Source organism: Triturus cristatus, chromosome 1_1 (assembly GCF_964204655.1).
Source record: "Triturus cristatus chromosome 1_1, aTriCri1.1, whole genome shotgun sequence".
Taxonomy (NCBI): Eukaryota; Metazoa; Chordata; class Amphibia; order Caudata; family Salamandridae; genus Triturus; species Triturus cristatus.
In genome coordinates, this window is record NC_140579.1 from 28,343,172 (window position 1) to 28,361,237 (window position 18,066).

Sequence of the window (18,066 nt, forward strand, 5' to 3'; positions counted from 1 at the left end):
TTATTAGTAGAGGTCTGCTGTTTGCAATGTAACACAATAACTCCAATACAACAACAAAATACCCCACTTCACTTACACAAATTGTGCTCTTATTAATGTTCTTATTGACTCTTGAAACTCGTGGTGTTGCAAACCTTCTCCCCCAACTGCAACTTCTACCATCTATCACCCTTACTCCCGCTTCATCCATGTATCCACCTATACCAGGCCACACACAGTTTTCATAACTTTCAATCTCTTGCCCCTGCACCTTCTAAGGTGTCTTATTTGTTTGCTCCCCTCACGCCTGCTGGGCTGGTTAGACCTTCACAATGGTTAGACAACCGGGAAACCCCGATTGAGTGTTTTCCTGCCCCACCACAACATAAAATCACCCACCATCACTGATCCTTCTAGCACCACAGGTTCTTCCCCTAGATGCTTACCACCTTTTCTCTTAAATTCAGCAGATACGCTTATTTGCCATGAAAGACAAATGCACACTATCCTAAGAGAATTCCTCTACCATAATGTTGCTGTGTGCAAGTACTCTCCGAGTCCATGCATTTCCTCAAAAGACCACCTTCTCCTGTGTTTAATTTCTTTCTCGCTCTGCCCGAGGCCGCATACTTACTGGTCCCTTTCCACACTCTTCTCAGCCAGACCAGCAGTGAGTCTCATTTGTAACAAATTACCTTCATCATTTCAGCAGTGTCAGTTAGACAGCTGCACTGTCTAAATTGTAATCACTGAAGTGTATAACTATGACTCCAAGCTAACCTCTTCCCAAAAACATATCCACTAAGGACAGTGATTGATCATATTGCACGTAGCCATGTTCCCGGTAGGGAATTGTCTTCCGGCTGATATGCTCTCCCGAGGGAACTTCTAAGAAGTTAGTGAGGAAAGGGTAGGCAGTAGAGAGAGAGAGACAGAGGTAAAGAGGGGTGAGCCGTGAGGTCAGATACCAAGAGAGAGAGATGACGGAGCAAGAGATGGGTGAGGAGAGAAGGAAAGATATATAGAAAGTCAGGGTGTTGAAGGAGGGATAGCAGGTAGAGCGAACGTAAAGACAATCAGAGTTAGAGGTAGACAGGGGTGGTGCGGGTAAGAGAGAAAAACAGAAGCGAGTAAGAGAAAGAATACAGATGGCTGCTATTATGCTCCCAAACAGGGCGTTACACATCTGTGATAGTTTAACAACTTTGAGCGATGTTTGTAATTTTTAGGACTGACAACAGCATTGTGGTGAAAATGTACTCTAATTTGCTGCATAGAAAAAATATTTCTCTAGTGTGGCCTGCAACAAAACTCTAGTCCAAATTATCTATAATACATTAGGCCTTGGTTTCCTACTCCCGAATGTCATTACATTGAAGTTTATTTTTCAAATGTGTAAGTTTGATGTGTTAAATAAGTCTGCACAGGTGCTCACGCCCGAACATAGATGTAAAGTTATCCCTCACTACACCTAGTAGTAGCTACAACACACAGCTGTTGCAAGAAGCTCAAAAAAGAATCCCTGCCAGCACAGCATCTCTGGGATAGGCTCGGGAATCGGGATAGCATGCAGTGGTTTCACTCTTCTTACCATTAAACAACACAGGCCTGCCCTACATGCTGCCTGAAAAGTGCCCTTGAGGCCTTGCTTAACCCAAAGCACAGGTCTGCTTTTCCTATCTGGGTAAGTGAGTTTTCCCCATTTCGAGGGAGGCCGGCTCACCTCGCCAGCCCATTCCTGAGATTGCCTGAAGGTAAAGTGCCAACCATTCCGAATGTGACGGCAGGAGTAGGGTCTCTATTAGCATTGCCAGTTGAAGATGTAGGTGGAGCTAATATAGTAAGTGGGTGGAGCCAGTGGAGGGAGTGGGTGGAGCCAGAGAAAAGTAGGTGTGGCCTCCGACACACATTTTAGCACCTGCACTTCATATTTTACAAATTAAGCACTGGCTACCACCTCCTTCCTCACACAGTAATTACCATCCACATCTTACTCCTCTGATACTTCTTCTGTGTCCGGTGTGTGTGGCGGTGTAATAGCTGCATCACTGGGTGCTACTGACACAATAGGTTGCGAAGGTGATGGGGCTGCATCACTGTGTGCCACTGACACATCAGGGGTCGGAGATGTGTGTGTCAAAGTTCCCGCTGCAGTTATCTGGGACTGGCTCAGTGGCAGCAATGGCAGGATGATGAAATGCAGGGCATGGAAGATCCCAGCTACATCTCGCTGGTGTTCAGACGTGACAGCCATACTTCCAGCCTGCATCTGCTCCATGGTCTCCATTGTCCTCTGCATCTGTGCCAACTCTGTGCTATCTTCGCTGGTGCCTGTCTGACTGGACAGTTCCTGTATCCGAGTAATGGCCCCAGCGAGGTGAGCCAAGGATTGTCGGTGAGCATGGTGCGGACAGGGGGTGTCCGTAAGGGACTGTACATGGTCCCTGATGGGACTCAGACACCCACGTATGGCCTCGAGTTTGGCTGCTACAAGCTCGAAACCCACCTGCAGCTGATCCGCCAACTCCACCTGGCAACCCAACACACGGCGTTGAAATTTCATGTATTGTTCGTGGGGGTCCTGGGAGACAGCCGTGGTTGTGTGTTTTTCCTGCTGTGTGGTGTGTGCAGGTGGGGGGGGTCACCTCGAGGCAGCTGACCTGCCCTGCTCCTGGGGGTGGGGTGCGGAGGCTGTCCATTATCCTTTGAAGGGTGTCTTGACATATGTGCAGGTTGTCCTCTACATCATCAATGATGGGATTTGTGGTCTGCTCTGCAGTAAGTGTTGATTGTCTCTCTGCAATGTTAATGGGGGGATGCAGGTTAACAGTGTGTTCCATGTATGTTGACGCTTTCCTGATGTTTATATACAGACTGCATGACAAGGCAAATTGTTACTGTTTTGGTGGAGCTGGCTATTTGATGGCAGACAGTGGGATTTTCGACTACATGACGGATGTGTGGAAGAACCCGTACATTATCATCACACAGTGTCAGGCAATGCCAGATGTGAGTGGCCAGTTTCTACGCACAAGCGGAATCTGTTGTGTCCTCTGTCCTGTGGTGTAGGTGTTGCACTTTAAACCACATTGCCGTCATTGCTGATGTTCTGTGATTGCTATGTGTGTGTGCTGCATTGTGGGGGAGTTTCCCCTGCAGCTCTGATTTTGTGTACCCTTATCCCTTTGAGGCGGTGTGCCTTTGAATTGTGTGCTTTTCGGGGGCTGAAATGTTTGCGACTTGGGTCATATGTGCTCTTGGACAGATTTTGTGGCCTTGTGCATTGTTCGTCTGCTGCGTGTATTGGACGGCATGGGTTGTGGGTGTATGTGGATATGCCAGAGTGTGACCTGCTCCTTTACGGATGTGATCCGCACTGGGCCTCCTCCATGTCGAATCGTGCACCATGCCATTTATTTTTTGGCTGCTGCCATGCTATCTGTCATGCGGTGTCATTTGCATAGTCAGTGTGGCTCACACAGCCACTGCTTTTCTGGATTCATCACATGTGCGTGGCTCAGTTGTGTCGTTGGTGATTTGGAGGGGACCCATATGTGCACATGGTGGATGGGGGCCTACTTGGTGTTTGTATGTGTGCTGCAGTGTTGCAAGTGTATCAGGGACATGTTCCACAGTCATTGTGCATGTGCAGTGTGCTACACATAATTGTGCATGTGTGCCATTGTGCCCATCTCCCCCAGTCCCTGGTGGATACTCACCCTGTTGCTGTTGGGTCAGGTCATGTCGAGCTGCGTCCAGGCCCCCAATTCTTTGCACCATCTCCACACTGATGACTGTGGCCACCATTTGGTCCAGCTCACCCAGCTCCTCCTGTGTCGCAGGACTCCCACCTCCAGTCGCCGTTGCTGCCTTCCTGTTGGTGGTGAGCTTCTCCTTGGTTTGGCTGTGCACTTCATGCCAGCGCCTCTTGACCTCCTCCATTGACCTCCTCGACACTGCATTGACGTTGGTGACGATGGACTGCCATATTTCCGTTTGGGTTGCCAGTGCTGCAGTGGAGGTGATGAACAGTTGTTGCTGGTGTTCTATCACCTCCTTGAGGATGATCCTGAACCCAGCCTTCCTCTTCCTCTTCTCCTTCTCCTTGCCCTTCCCTGAACACAGGGTTCCTGGCTGGTCCTCCGTGGGGCTTGTGGAGTTCAGCGTGCCTTCTGCACTCGGTCCAGGTGCATCCATTCATGGTTCTACGCAGTTTGAATTGGTTTTGGTGTTTATTTTTTTTTGCTTTTATAGTGCATTTTCCCGCATGACGCATGGGAATGGCAGGCTTGTCGCTGGTTTTCGCTGATTTTGGTATCGCGCTTTGTGGCATAACAAATTTTTGACCGTTCATGTTTCGTATTTTTTGTTTGTCGCATTGGTTTTTACGCTGTCATTTGGCACGTTATCATGCTGCTATCGCATGGTGCCTCTGGGTTGGATATTGGACGCTAAGACGGTGTTTTCTCGCGATGGACTGAAATATGCAAAGTTGCGTTAAGCTAAATTTGCGATGGTTATTACATGTTCTTAAGAATATACCCTAATGTGTTAGGTGGTAAATACCAAATTCTGAGGTAATTTCCCATTCAACAGTCCCAGAATACTGCAGTAACGGAGTTACTCGCAGTTGTCAAGCCTAGCAGTGTCATAACAGTATCATCGTTCGACACTGTCTCCCACCAGATCTTGCTCAGGAGATTGGACTCAGGACCTGCTCTTCAGTGGATGACGAGCTTCCTGTCCTCCCGTTCTCAGACCATCAATTTAGGCCCTTTTCGGTCAAAGACGATGGAACTGACCAAGGGAGTTCCCCCGGGCTCATGTTTAAGCACCACCTTAGTCAACATCTATGTTGCTCCCTTAGCCGACCTCCTCAGGACCTGTGGCTGTGTGCCGATTTCATATTCATTGCTGACGACACTCAGCTCCTCTTCTCATTTAATAAATCCACCCCCTTTGTTCAGGGAAGACGGAGATTATGCTTTGCAGAGAGGCATCTTTGCTGTGGACACCAGACTGGTGGCCAGTAGCTCTTGGCACCCCCCCTGCCCCTCAGGCCCTTGTTAAAAACCTGAGCATTCGCCTAGACCGGGCCTTGACCATGAAGGAGCATGCCGCTTATACTGCTGGCTCCTGCTTCTACGTGCTGGAGTTGTTACGGCAAGTTTTTCTTTTCCTCCCAGATTCCACTCGCAAATCCCTCATTTAGACAATGGTAGTAAGCCGCTTAGACTACTGCAACGCTTTTCTGGTCTCAGCCAATGAGTTCTCACTGAGCAGATTGCAGGTGGTTTAGAACACCGCAGCGCGCCTTGTCTCGAATGCCCCCCGAAAACTGCCCCCCTTCCTCTCCTTCAACAGCTTCATTGGCATCCAGTGCGCAAGCGGGTTAAATTCAATACTGCTGCACCGTCCACAAGGCCTTGTATAACAATGGCCCCTCTACATCGCCGAGAAACGTAATCATTATGTCCCTTCTAGGACCCTCCGGTCAGGAACCAAATCGCTTCTCTTGGTCCCACGGATCAGGAAATCAAGGTTAGGTGGGAAATCCTTTTCCTACCTCGCTCCCCTTTATTGGAACCAGCTCCCCATTTACCTGAGACGATGTCCTGACTATCTCCGATTTAGAAAGCTTATTAAGACTGCTCTGTTCTGATAATGCTCGTCAGCCTGTCCAGCAGCAAGGTCCGAAGCGCAGAGATACCCCTTTGGGGGTGATTCAGGCGCTATATAAAAGCCATAAATAAATAAATAAATGTGAGGTGTGAAATTACCGCATCTGAATTTCCGATAAACTTAGCATGAATGTCCTAGGGGAAGAATGATTTAAAGAAAGGAAATGCGGCAGCACGTATACAGAATAGAGATAAGTAGAAATCTAGAAAAATCTGTAAAAGACAAAATTTAGAGACAAATCAAGTAACTGTACCCTGACGTGAGTGTACGTTACCACTGAATGCCATACAATACCATACCATACCGCCATCCCATTCCATCACCACCATACCAAACCATCCCATATGATACCATGATCCCACCCTATAGTACACCACACCATACATACCATCATAACATTCCATACCATACCATACCAGTCCATACCATCCCATCCGATCCAACCCCACCCCACCATAACATCCCATAACATACCATACATACCACTCCATTTCGTAGCACACCACACCATACCATACCAAAGCCCACCATACCATAGTATACCAAATCACACTGGGAAACATCCTTTACAACGCAGTCATTACATTGCAACATCCTTTACATCGCATGTCATTACAATGCAGCCATTACATCGCATGTGATCACTACAACGCATATCATTACAACGCATGTCACTACAATGCAGGCATTACATCGCAAGTCATTACAATACATACCATTACAACGCATAGTACCCTTACATTATCCAACACTTACCCTACTGTTGCACTCACTGCAGTTAGAAGAGTAATTATTACCCCTATACTATCCAACGCTTACCTTAAATGCGATGTAATGGTATGCATTGTAATGGTATACGTTGTAAAGGTATAATGCGAAGTAATGTTATGCGTTGTAAAGGTAGTTTCTGAAAATGCGATGTAATGGCATGCAATGTAAAAGAATGCGTTGTAAAAGATGTTGCGATGTAAAAACTGTGTTGTAAAGGCATGCGTTGTAAATGTAAGCGTTGTAATGGCATACATTCTACCACACCACACCATACCATAGCCCACCACACCATACCATACCATAGCACACCACACCACACCATACCATAGCACACCATACCATACCAAAGCACACCACACCTTACCATAGTATACCAAACCATACCATAGCACACCATACCATAGCACACCTCACCTTACCATAGCACACCATACAACACCACACCCCACCATACCACACCATACCATAGCACACCATACCATAGCACACCACACCACACCCCACCATACCACACCATACCATAGCACACCATACCATACCATAGCACACCACACCACACCCCACCATACCACACCATACCATTGCACACCACACCATACCATAGCACACCACACCACACCATATCACGCCATATCATTTTCATGAACAGTAATATTCAGAGCTAATCATCGCAATGATATTTACCTTTATAACTCTTCACCACCTCTGGGATCTGAATCTTCACATTATTACACCTGTAATAACAAACATCATCTTTGTATTAAAATGCAATGGCAGCTAGAAGAACAAAGGATGAATATCACACAAGACCTGTATTTGAAATAAGATTCAGTATATGGAGCAGCGCCTGCGGACTAAAGCTCAGTGTGAGTTACTGTTCATATACAACAGTCAAAGCTCTAACGATATCCAAAAGTACCTTTAACATCTTATGACAGGATGTGGGTGTTCTAAGGCAGATAGCTCGGTGAGACCAGCGCGCTTCATGTGATGCTATGGAGTGCCTCAGCATGGGTCTTCTAGGAGCGGCCGTTGGCTGAGTGAGGGGTGCGGTTGAGTAACAGGTTACATCTGTTCCTGGTCGGGTCTCGTGTATATAGTTAATAAATACCTTCCTACCTGAGGTCCACGTGAATTCCTGACAGCACCCACAACACAACATTGTCCCATCAGAGATCAGAGAGGGAGAGATAGGGGAACAGGTTAGGAGGCTCAGTAAAGGGAAAGCAGCAGGCCAGACGGGATCACAGAGGGAGAGATAAGGGAACAGGTTAGGAGGCTCAGTAAAGGGAAAGCAGCGGGCCCAGGAGGGATCACAGAGGGGGAGATGAGGGAACAGGCGAGGAGGCTCAGTAAAGGGAAAGCAGCAGGCCCAGAGGGGATCACAGAAGGAGAGATAACGGAACAGGTTAGGAGGGATAGTAATGGGAAAGCAGCAGACCCAGAGGGGATCACAGAGGGAGAGATAAGGGAACAGGTTAGGAGGCTCAGTAAAGGGAAAGCAGCAGGCCCAGGCGGGATCACAGAGGGAGAGACTAGGGAACAGGTTAGGAGGCTCGGTGAAGGGAAAGGAGCAGGCCCAGGCAGGTTCACAGAGGGAGAGATGAGGGAACAGGTTAGGAGGCTCAGTAAGGGGAAAGCAGCAGGCCCAGACGGGATCCCAACTGAATTCTATAAAAAAATGTAACTCTTTGTTCTCTTACTGGTATCTTATTTTAATGAGATCTCTCTGGAAGGCTGTTAAATTCCACCTTCATAATATGAGGCAAATGTAGTTATGATCCATAAGCCGGGTAAAGACGCCAGGTTAGTGGATTCCTACAGACCTATATCTTAGTTGAACTGTGATTACAAAATGATTACAGGAATCTTGGCTAAGAGGTTGTCAGATGTCCTTCAAAAGTTGATGCATTTCGATCAAAAGTGGTTTGCGCCTGGAAGGAAGCTGTATGAATTAACCCAATGACATTGGTGCGAATGATACGTCCGAGGCCTCTAATCTCCTGTTGACAATCGCAAGAATTGATGCTGCTAAAGCATTTGATAGGGTTAATTGGGTTTATCTTTGGGAGGTATTGCAGGATTATGGTTACAGCAGCAATGTTACTGAAGTTGTGCAAATGCTATAGGTGCCGGCAGCTAAGATTTTGGATGGCGAACTTACAGCTTCATTTCAGATATCCAGGGGAACTAGACAGCGGTGTCCTGTGTCGCCAATTCTGTTCCGTGTACATATTGAGCCCTTTTCCCAGATGATTAGACCATTCTTCCCTTTGAAGCTGCAGGGTTACCAACCAGACTAGCACTGCATGCTGATGACATAGTTCTGTATGCATCGAAACCAGAGCTCTCTGTTCCACAGCTTGAGACGCATGCCAGAGATTCTGGGAGTCTGTCAGGATATCTAATCAATAAGGGGAAGACAGAGATTATGACATGGGCTAAAGAGGAGGTAGGGCTTCAAACCAGAAACCAGATTAGGAATCCTGGGATCATCGTAACTCAGAGTTTGGAGGAAATATCGGCTGTAAACTTGATTAAGGTATCCCATTGTTAATGTGGAAAAAATCGATGCTGATATGACAAATGATACATTCATTTATGTGAACAAAATCGCATCCTTATTAACAAATTCACCCGATGTGAACGCCGCATCAACCTCGACTCGCAAATAAGTAGTCCGGCAAGCACTGAGACCTGGGCCCAAGTTTACTGATTGACAGGCCACAGGTGGGGTGGCACGTAGCCGGCAGACAAATGCATGGACGGGAAATCCGAGATCAATCCCACAGATTGGTGGAGAGACACTACAATTGTTAAGGGAGATTGGCCCCAATAAAGCAAGCATGGCTGGAGGGGGTACGGACGCTCCAAAAACACCATAAAGCCAGATGCTACATGAGTTAGGAACATAGAGAAAATCACATCACAGAACACGCAGTGATCACGTGCTCCCCGTGCCAGACATCTGGACACATTAACCACTGGCCGCATTTTGTCCTGCAAGGTCGAGGCCCACCTGGATTATCAATTAAAATTAATTTATGAATCTAGAGGGAGCAACTTACATTCCTCTCCCTACAAGGATCTCCAGAAACATTTTATTGCCTATAATGAATTGTATATAAGAACGCTACAGATTGATTGTAATTTGAGACATTCCTCAGACCGTGTGCCTGTAACTGTTCTCCCGGCCGCAATGTTTAATTAAACAAACTGTTCCTGTTTTGCCAAAGGTTTTTCAAAGGTATTTCATGTTCAAGCAACACCGTGATATAGATGCTCGCCTTACAAGATGGAGGGAAAATCTGCCCCTCGGTATCTATGGAAGGGTGAACACCATTAAGATGCTGGTTCTTCCGAAGGTGATTGTCTTGTTTAACACTAAACCACTTCCTTTCCCCAAAAAGCTTTTGCAGAAATTGCAAGGGAGGGTCTGCAGCTTTATATGGGCATCCAGGGGAGCCAGGATCTCATGAAAGAAGCTCCGGAGGAGACTGAAGCAAGGGATGGTCATCAGCTTTATATGAGCATCCAGGGGAGCCTGGGTGGCACGAAAGAAGGAGGAGACTGAAGCAAGGGAGGGTCGGCAGCTTTATATGGGCATCCAGGGGAGCCAGGATCTCATAAAAGAAGGAGGAGACTGGAGCAAGGGAGGGTCAGCAGCTTCATATGGGCATCGAGGGGAGCCAGGATCTCATGAAAGAAGCTCCGGAGGAGACTGAAGCAAGGGAGGGTCCGCTGCTTTATATGGGCATCCAGGGGAGCCAGGATCTCATAAAACAAGGAGGAGTCTGAAGCAAGGGAGGGTCAGCAGCCTTATATGGGCATCCAGGGGAGCCAGGATCTCATGAAAGAAGCTCCGGAGGAGACTGAAGCAAGTGAGGGTTGGCAGCTTCATATGGGCATCGAGGGGAGCCAGGATCTCATGAAAGAAGCTCCGGAGGAGACCGAAGCAAGGGAGGGTCAGCAGCTTCATATGGGCATCGAGGGGAGCCAGGATCTCACGAAAGAAGCTCCGGAGGAGACCGAAGCAAGGGAGGGTCAGCAGCTTCATATGGGCATCGAGGGGAGCCAGGATCTCATGAAAGAAGCTCCGGAGGAGACCGAAGCAAGGGAGGGTCAAGCAGCTTTATTTGGGCATCCAGGGGAGCCAGGATCTCATAAAAGAAGGAGGAGACTGAAGCAAGGGAGGGTCAGCAGCTTTATATGGGCATCCAGGTGAGCCAGGATCTCATGAAAGAAGCCCATGAGGAGACTGAAGCAAGGGAGGGTTGGCAGCGTTATATGGGCATCCAGGGGAGCCAGGATCGCACGAAAAAAGGTCTGGATGTGACTGAAGTAAGGGGGGCTCGCTCTTCCGGGTTTTCAAGCCTATTATTATTCTTTCCAGTTCAGGAACTCTTAGCTCTTGGCTGGAGAGCTAGATCATTCTCACATGGGTCAATTGTGTAGAGCTATGTTGAAGCATTTAAGCCTGAAAACGGTTTTTGTTGAAGTTTGGTGAAGGTAGGTTAATGGTACTCTTAACAATCCTGAGGGTGTGGGAATCCTTTAGGAAAATTCTCGGGATAGATTACAATGCGGACCTGGCACCAATTTGGGGCGCTCCTGGAACCCCCAAGTGACTTAAAGATAAACTTAGTTACCCTCTCCAGCATGGCAACCTTTCCACCTGGAGTGACATGACAAGCGCTCTCTAAACTTTTGAAGCGGGGCTTTCAAAATTTAAATGCCTGCAGCTTTGTTGTTAGTGGTCATCCCAAACGTAGTCAGAGGTGAGCGGTTCGGTGCAGGAGAATTTTCTCAAGTGGGTGAGGGCTAAGTAACAACCTAAAAAAGGGGTTTCCCAGTGGTATTGGGCATTCATTTCCGCAACAGATGAGAAAATGGGAGTCCCATACCTGCACTGGGAAAAGGATCTTCTGGCGCTAGCTAAAGAGCAATTATAGCGAGTATCTTTAAATCTGTTATACACTCTGATCAAACCAGTACCACTTAAAAAGAATCATTTGTTTACTCTCCATAGACCTTATTGGTCACCAACGAAGTTGGCTAAGATCACATAGGAACCATTAAAATATTATAAGTGCGGTGACACAGAGGCGGATGATATACGCATGTTCGTGGACTGCCCGTTATTTGCCTTCTTCTGGTGGTATGTAAGTCAGGCGTTTCAAGAAATTAATGGCTGCGAAGTTAAGGTAAGCCCTTGCCTGATCCGATTTGGGATGGACTTGTGCCCGTACTGGGACGAGTTAAACTTGGATCAGGCCTCACTGATATTTTTTCTGATATCGCTAGCAAGAACGGAAATCTGTAAGAAATCGATTACTCCCGACCCACCAAAGGTATCAGAATTGCTCAGATCTGTAACAGATGTCAGAAGACTCGACTTGGAGCGCAAGTCGGCCTCAGTAGATGATTAGTGCCCCATACTACCTCTGCAGAGAGGAGAAATCATGTCACTGTACGCTTTAACCTCTAGGCACTGTTACTTCTTAGGATTCTTCTTTTCATCTTTGTCTCCGGCATCCATAGGATCTAGCTGTTCATTTAGCCTATGGTGGATTCATAGGATCAGCATGGCCATTCATTTTATTAATGATAGATAAGATTGGGGGGCGTGGCCAACAAGATGGCCGGGCGGCAGCACTAAAAGAGAGCTCCAGCCCAGAAACAGGCATACTCCATCCTCCTGCTGACCCCTCGACCCCCCTGATCTCCGGATAGGGCGGCGCCAGGGGGCATGGAAATAGTGACACCCCCGGAGCTGTCTGCAACGCGCTGATGCACAAACCGAGGAGAGGCCTACAAGTCACTATCTCTGCTGGAGACCAGGTGGCCTGCCGAAGTTGTGGGGCGGACCTGGGGAGCTGCCGCAAGGTGGGGAACGGAGTGTGGGTGGTAAAGCGGGATGGCTGATACCCCGATAGTGGTGGGGCAGGCCTGCTGACAGACACTGCAGCCTGTAATGGAGCCCCGGCACGCCTCCGCTCTTGGTGACTGCCTCGCCACGGAGAGACCCCCCAACATGGTGGCTGCATTGATTTACCCCCCTCCTGAGGCCGAGTGCAAGAGAGACTGTGACGACTGATCCCCTGGACACTGCAGGCACTCCTACACGCCGTGGCGGAGATGAGCCGCGACAACGGTGCGCCCTGGTTGATGCAAGGGGATGGCCCTGGTGGACTCATGGTGCTTGAGGTGGAGCTTTTCTGTGGACCCCCCCCCCCCCTCCTCCAGGTGCTGTGCAGGGGTATGCCTGGAGGGTATAATAAATGTGGCTGCACACACAAGCGAGAGGCTGCCAGCAGTTGTTTATTCGCCCCACCCCAGGATTGAGGGTCGTGCAGAGGAGCGAGAGGAGACGAGCAGTCAGCCTTGGCAGCGTGGAGGTGAACTGGACTGGACGTGAACCCACACTCTTGGTGGCCGGTCCCATTGACTGGTGAGTGGGCTGTGAGACTTGCAACCTGCCATTGATCCTGACATTCTCCTCCTGTAGGATTTCCGCTGGTAACTAGCTCTGAACTAGGAGCATGGCCTCCACAGTCACATGACTGCCTGGTGCGATCCCTGCACAGGCATCTGAACACCGGACCCTGGATTTGAATCAGAGCTGTAGGTGACACCAGGAGGTGGGAACTCTGTATCCTCTGTGCTGCTGCACCCCGCTGCTACTCCTGGAGTCCCTCAAACAGCTTACCTGTGTAGAATTGGACTGGCACCACTGGTGGCATTCATTCTAAACACACAAGGTATGCGGAGCGACCACAACTGCAGAGCTTCCACCAGAAATCCCGGAGATATTGAGGGAGAGAAAGTTGCAGGTCCTCAAGGTGGCATGGGTAAAGACAAACTGCGCTGGGGCAGCAAGCAGACAAAGATTGACCAGTTCACGGTACAGGGAGCGGGTACCACCACATCACAGTCTCTTGAAGAGGCGACACAACCTGCAATGGAGTCCTCAGGGGCCCAGATTCTGGCAGCAATTGAAGCCTCAGGCCGAAACCGAAGCCATGGCCATAGACATGAACCTCCTCTGCACTGACCTTCGCACGGTAGCGGAGCGATCAGTGGAAACGGAGACACAGGTCACGGAAGTGCGGGGGGAGATCTCCACATTGAAGGTGACAGTGCCCGCCCAGGCGGTCTGCTTGAGTCGATTGGAGGCACGGATGGAATATGTGGAGGGCTGGTCCTGCAGATGTAACCTATGATTTATGGAATTCCCCGAGGGTAACGTCCCAGAGACCTTCATGAAAGACTGAATCAAGACGGTACTCACAAACGTGACACTATTTCTTGTGGTGGAAAGGGCCCACAAGTCATTGGTCCCACCGCCGCAACCAGGAGCTCGACTCCGAAGCATAATAGGGAAATTTCTCAACTACAGAGAACAGGATAAACTACTATGAGGGGTTCGGAGCCATGGAGACCCGATATTTGTAAATAGCAGTATACGAATATTCCCAGACTATACAAGAGCTGTCCAATTGCAATGGCAGTCCTTTGGTAGTGTCAAACAAAAGCTAAGAATGATGGGCTTGAAGTATATGTTGCCTTATGGAGGTCCATAGTGCTGAATGTCAGCCTTCGACATCTACGGGACGGGCTCGGGATTCACTGTGGCAGGGAGAAGGCCCCTCGGCTACTCTAAGGAGACAAAGCCAACGTAGACGCCGTTCCAGATCTGCTGCGAGAACGGTGGTGCAATCTGGTGGTACTCTGGACCTAGCAAAACAATGACAGGAGTGAGAAGCAGCCAGGGCCTTAGTTGAGGCAGTTACTTCTGCTGCTTCTTCAAGCACAGAATCGGATCTGTTGGGGACTCACGAACACCCAAGCGAGCAGAGGGTCGAATATGGACACATATTTATGGACCACACTGAAGGTGCTGTAGAATGATGTTGCCCTTGCCCCTGGCGTGACAGGTATGAGGAGGGCTGGAGGGGGAATGCCACCCAGTAGTACGACGGGACTGATTAGTCTGTTTGTTGAGGCTCCCCCCTGGGACACTCGGTCATTGTTTTACGCACTTTAAGTGAGGTGTGATAAGATGAGGTGGTGGCACTGATAGAGGGCCCGGGTCTTTCACCCACCAAGCTGCCAACCCTCCCTTGTTCCCTTGCTCTATTATACTTTACTTCTTGTTTTTCTCCCATACCTTCTCCCGTTTCTACTTTTCTGTGATGTGACTGATTACCTGACTACCAGTGTGAGAAACCTCAGGGTATTAGGGAGCGGAACTGCTGATTGAGCCGTCCCTTGGGGTGAGACTTGACTGTTTTCTGTCCCTAAGATATAATACCAGTTTATACCCAATAGAGGGATTGTACACACACTGTAGTTCAATTGAGACTGTTTTTGGGTGGGTGGGAGTAGCATTATGTGTGGGAGGACACTAGCTAAGTTGAAAGGTGTTTACCCGGGTGGTATAATGGGAGTCGCATATGGTTTGGGATTATTATCGTTGTTAAAGCATCAGTTGTGTGTCTGAGGGTGGCGGGGATTTGGGAATGGTGTGGGGAGGTGTGTCTGCGGAAGAGGAGAGCGAGGGGGGGTGGGATGTTACGAGATGGGTGAAATTTTAAATTTGCTACATGGAATGTGAGGGGTCTAAACTCCTTCGTGAAACAGTATAGAACACGCATCTACCTTAGAAGGATTAGAGTTCATTTAGCTCTCCTCCGAGAGACACATATGTTGGAGACAGAAGCCCAGAAACTCCACAAAAAATGGAGGGGACCGCTTTACTCATCGACTTATTCATCCTATGCCAGAGAGGTATCAATATGGGTGGCTCGGGCTCTTGTTTCAGCTGAGTGGCCGAGTTGCGGACGTGACAGGATGCTACATACTCATACACAACCTAATGAATGGCCGGAATATCTGCTTGCTTAAAGCAGTGACAAGAGTGACTTTTTCAAGGCCCTAGAAATGGAATTATATACTCCATCCGGAAATTCACGGGACAACTATTCGTACATTGGCCCTTTTCATTGTATTCCGCTACACATGGAATCACTTCCCTCGTTTCACCTGGGTGACCAGTTTTCATTCTAAACTGGTCGACTTTTATATGTTGTTATTTGCACTTCCCTTTTTACTACTCAGGAGACTTTGCTCTCCTTACGGTGTACTGATTTTTACTTTTCTGCACAATCATATTTTCCTCAGCATGGTTGCATATAAATGCAGTTTTGTATATATTTTAAATAGATTCCAACAAGATCTTCTCTGTATCTATTGGGCTACTTTTGGACATTGCCCTTTCTACAGGGCGCTCAGGTATTCTATATTCTTATTAAATCTCACAACTAATATATATTCTTTCCTTGCATGCAAAAAGGAACACCAAATACACATATTTCTCCAGTATTGGGGTGTCTTTCATAGATTCACATGCTTGAATATTCCCCGTCGTCGAGGTGGGAGTCCCACGGTACATAAAAAGCAATAAGCCTCATGTATATAGATACATACATAAATATATAAGAATAAAATACATATATAAATAAACATTATATAGTTTAAAATAACATACCAAGTCAAAAGTACCATAGGATAACATTGACACATAGGAAAGCATTGAAAAAGGAATCACTTTACTGACATATCCATGTCGTTTTTATAGTCCAAACTCCAGCCAATCAGGCGCAAGCACCCTCTAGAACCTTCTCCTCAGAGGCTCAGGTCCTCAGATTTTCTACCGCACGTCGTGTGAAGGGAGTCTCCCTGAGCTCTGCTCAGTTTTTGCTCTGGTGCTGGATTTCTTCAACTTTTCCTGATGTCTTCAAGTAAGAAGTCTCTTTTCCGCCCTTGTGCTTCTTGTGGGAAGTTGAGGCTCTATTCAGAGGACCCTCACGAAAAGTGTATATACTGCCTCTACCCAGACCATCAGGTAGGCAACTGTAAAATTTGCAGGACTTTTTCACAGAAGACTCTAAAGGATAGAGAGGGCCGCCTCCTTCTGTGGCTACAGAAGTTGAAGGTCACAGATAATCCTCTCTCTGACGCCGAAAGTGTGGCTTCTGCACGCACTGGAGCCTCTTCTTAGCGTAGCAGTGTGCAGGACTTGCCCTCCCCCTTTCTTAAAAAGAGAAAGCTTCACCTTTTGGAGGTTACTAAGCTGCCACTACACTTTGCTGCTACGCCCACGCCCCCGAGATCTCACTCTCAGGCATCTGTGGCTCTCCCATCGCATGTTTCCACCCATAAACGTGCCAGACCGTCGACGAGCCCGTCGATGGTCACTCCGTCGACGAAATCTGCTGCTTCTACGACAACAGTGACGACGGTTTCCAGCAGGTTCCCTATGCCGTCGACGGCGGCTTCGTCGAAGCTATCTTCGTCGACGGTGGTTTGTGTCTCCTTGAAAGCTGTCTTGTCGACGATTCCGATATCTTCGTAGACGACGAAGAAACCTGTGGCTGTCCCGTCGACGTCTAAATCTTCATCGACGATCAAGAAAAAGAGATCCTCGTCGTCGGTGACTAAGGCTTCGTCGAAGGCGGCTTCATCGACGGTGGCTTCGTTGACGGTGGTGGCTTCGTCGATGGTGGTGGCTTCGTCGATGGTGGTGGCTTCGTCGATGGTGGTGGCTTCGTCGATGGTGGTGGCTTCGTCGATGGTGGTGGCTTCGTCGACGGTGGCTTCGTCGACGGCGTTGGATCCTGCAGCTCGCAGCTCACATCAGATCAAAACGGTCCGTTTCAGTCCTCATCTTGAAGTCCTTTCTGGGGATGGCGTCCTCCTGCATTTCTTTGATCCCGCATTGCAGACTGAAGAGTCGTCCAATTCAGGAAGAACTGGACAAGCAGTGGCGTCGGGTCTCCAGTTTATTCAGCAACCGGATCTTCGTAACCGCTCGCATGGAACAAGCTCTGCGCTGGTGGACGCAACCTCGCAACATCGCAGCCGGCACTTTTTTCTTGGCAAAGGCTCCAAAACTCGTCCTTACCACGGATGCCTCCCTGGAAGGGTGGGGCGGTCACCTTCAAGGATTGTCCATCAAAGGCAAATGGAACCTGTCACAACGTTCTTGGCACATCAACAGGTTAGAACTGATGGCGATCTTCCTTGCACTCAAATCGTTCAGACTTCTGCTTCAAGGTGAATCAGTGCTCATTCAGACGGACAACACCACCAGCATGCACTATCTAAACAAGCAGGGCGGTATCAAATCGCTGCTGCTTTCCCAGCTATCTCAGAAGATCTGGGATTGGGCCATACTCCATCAGATCACGCTCACAGCAGTCCACCTACCAGGCATCTCCAACATTCTGGCGGAATCTCTGAGCAGGTCTGCGTCATCAATCCACGAGTGGGAGTTATATCAGCCGACTCTGGACTTCGTCTTCAGCCTCTGGGGTCATCCGGGTTTGGATGTTTTTGCAACTCCACAGAACAGCAAATGCCAGTCTTACGAAAGGTAGCTTCCCCACAGCGGGTCGTGCGGGAGTGCCCTTTCGATGGACTGGTGCAAGATATTTGCCTACGCTTTTCCGCCAATCCCTCTGGTACCTCGAGTGTTGTGGAAAATGCGGAGACAACCATGTCACATTCTCCTGATTGCTCCCCGGTGGCCTCGGCAGGCATTGTTCTCGAAGTTACTGCTCCTCTCACAAT

The 18,066-nt window shown here is 48.5% G+C and overlaps 1 protein-coding gene across 2 annotated transcripts in view; it reads right to left on the reverse strand.

The window, feature by feature from the left end:
• Window positions 1-18,066, reverse strand: part of LOC146869223 (E3 ubiquitin-protein ligase TRIM39-like) — a 186,559-nt gene that overhangs the window by 38,417 nt on the left and 130,076 nt on the right. For both annotated transcript variants that reach the window (XM_085644153.1, XM_085644235.1), the window contains one exon: window positions 7,117-7,166. In XM_085644153.1, the coding sequence (XP_085500279.1) occupies window positions 7,117-7,166 (50 nt within the window). The remainder of the gene's footprint in view (window positions 1-7,116; window positions 7,167-18,066) is intronic.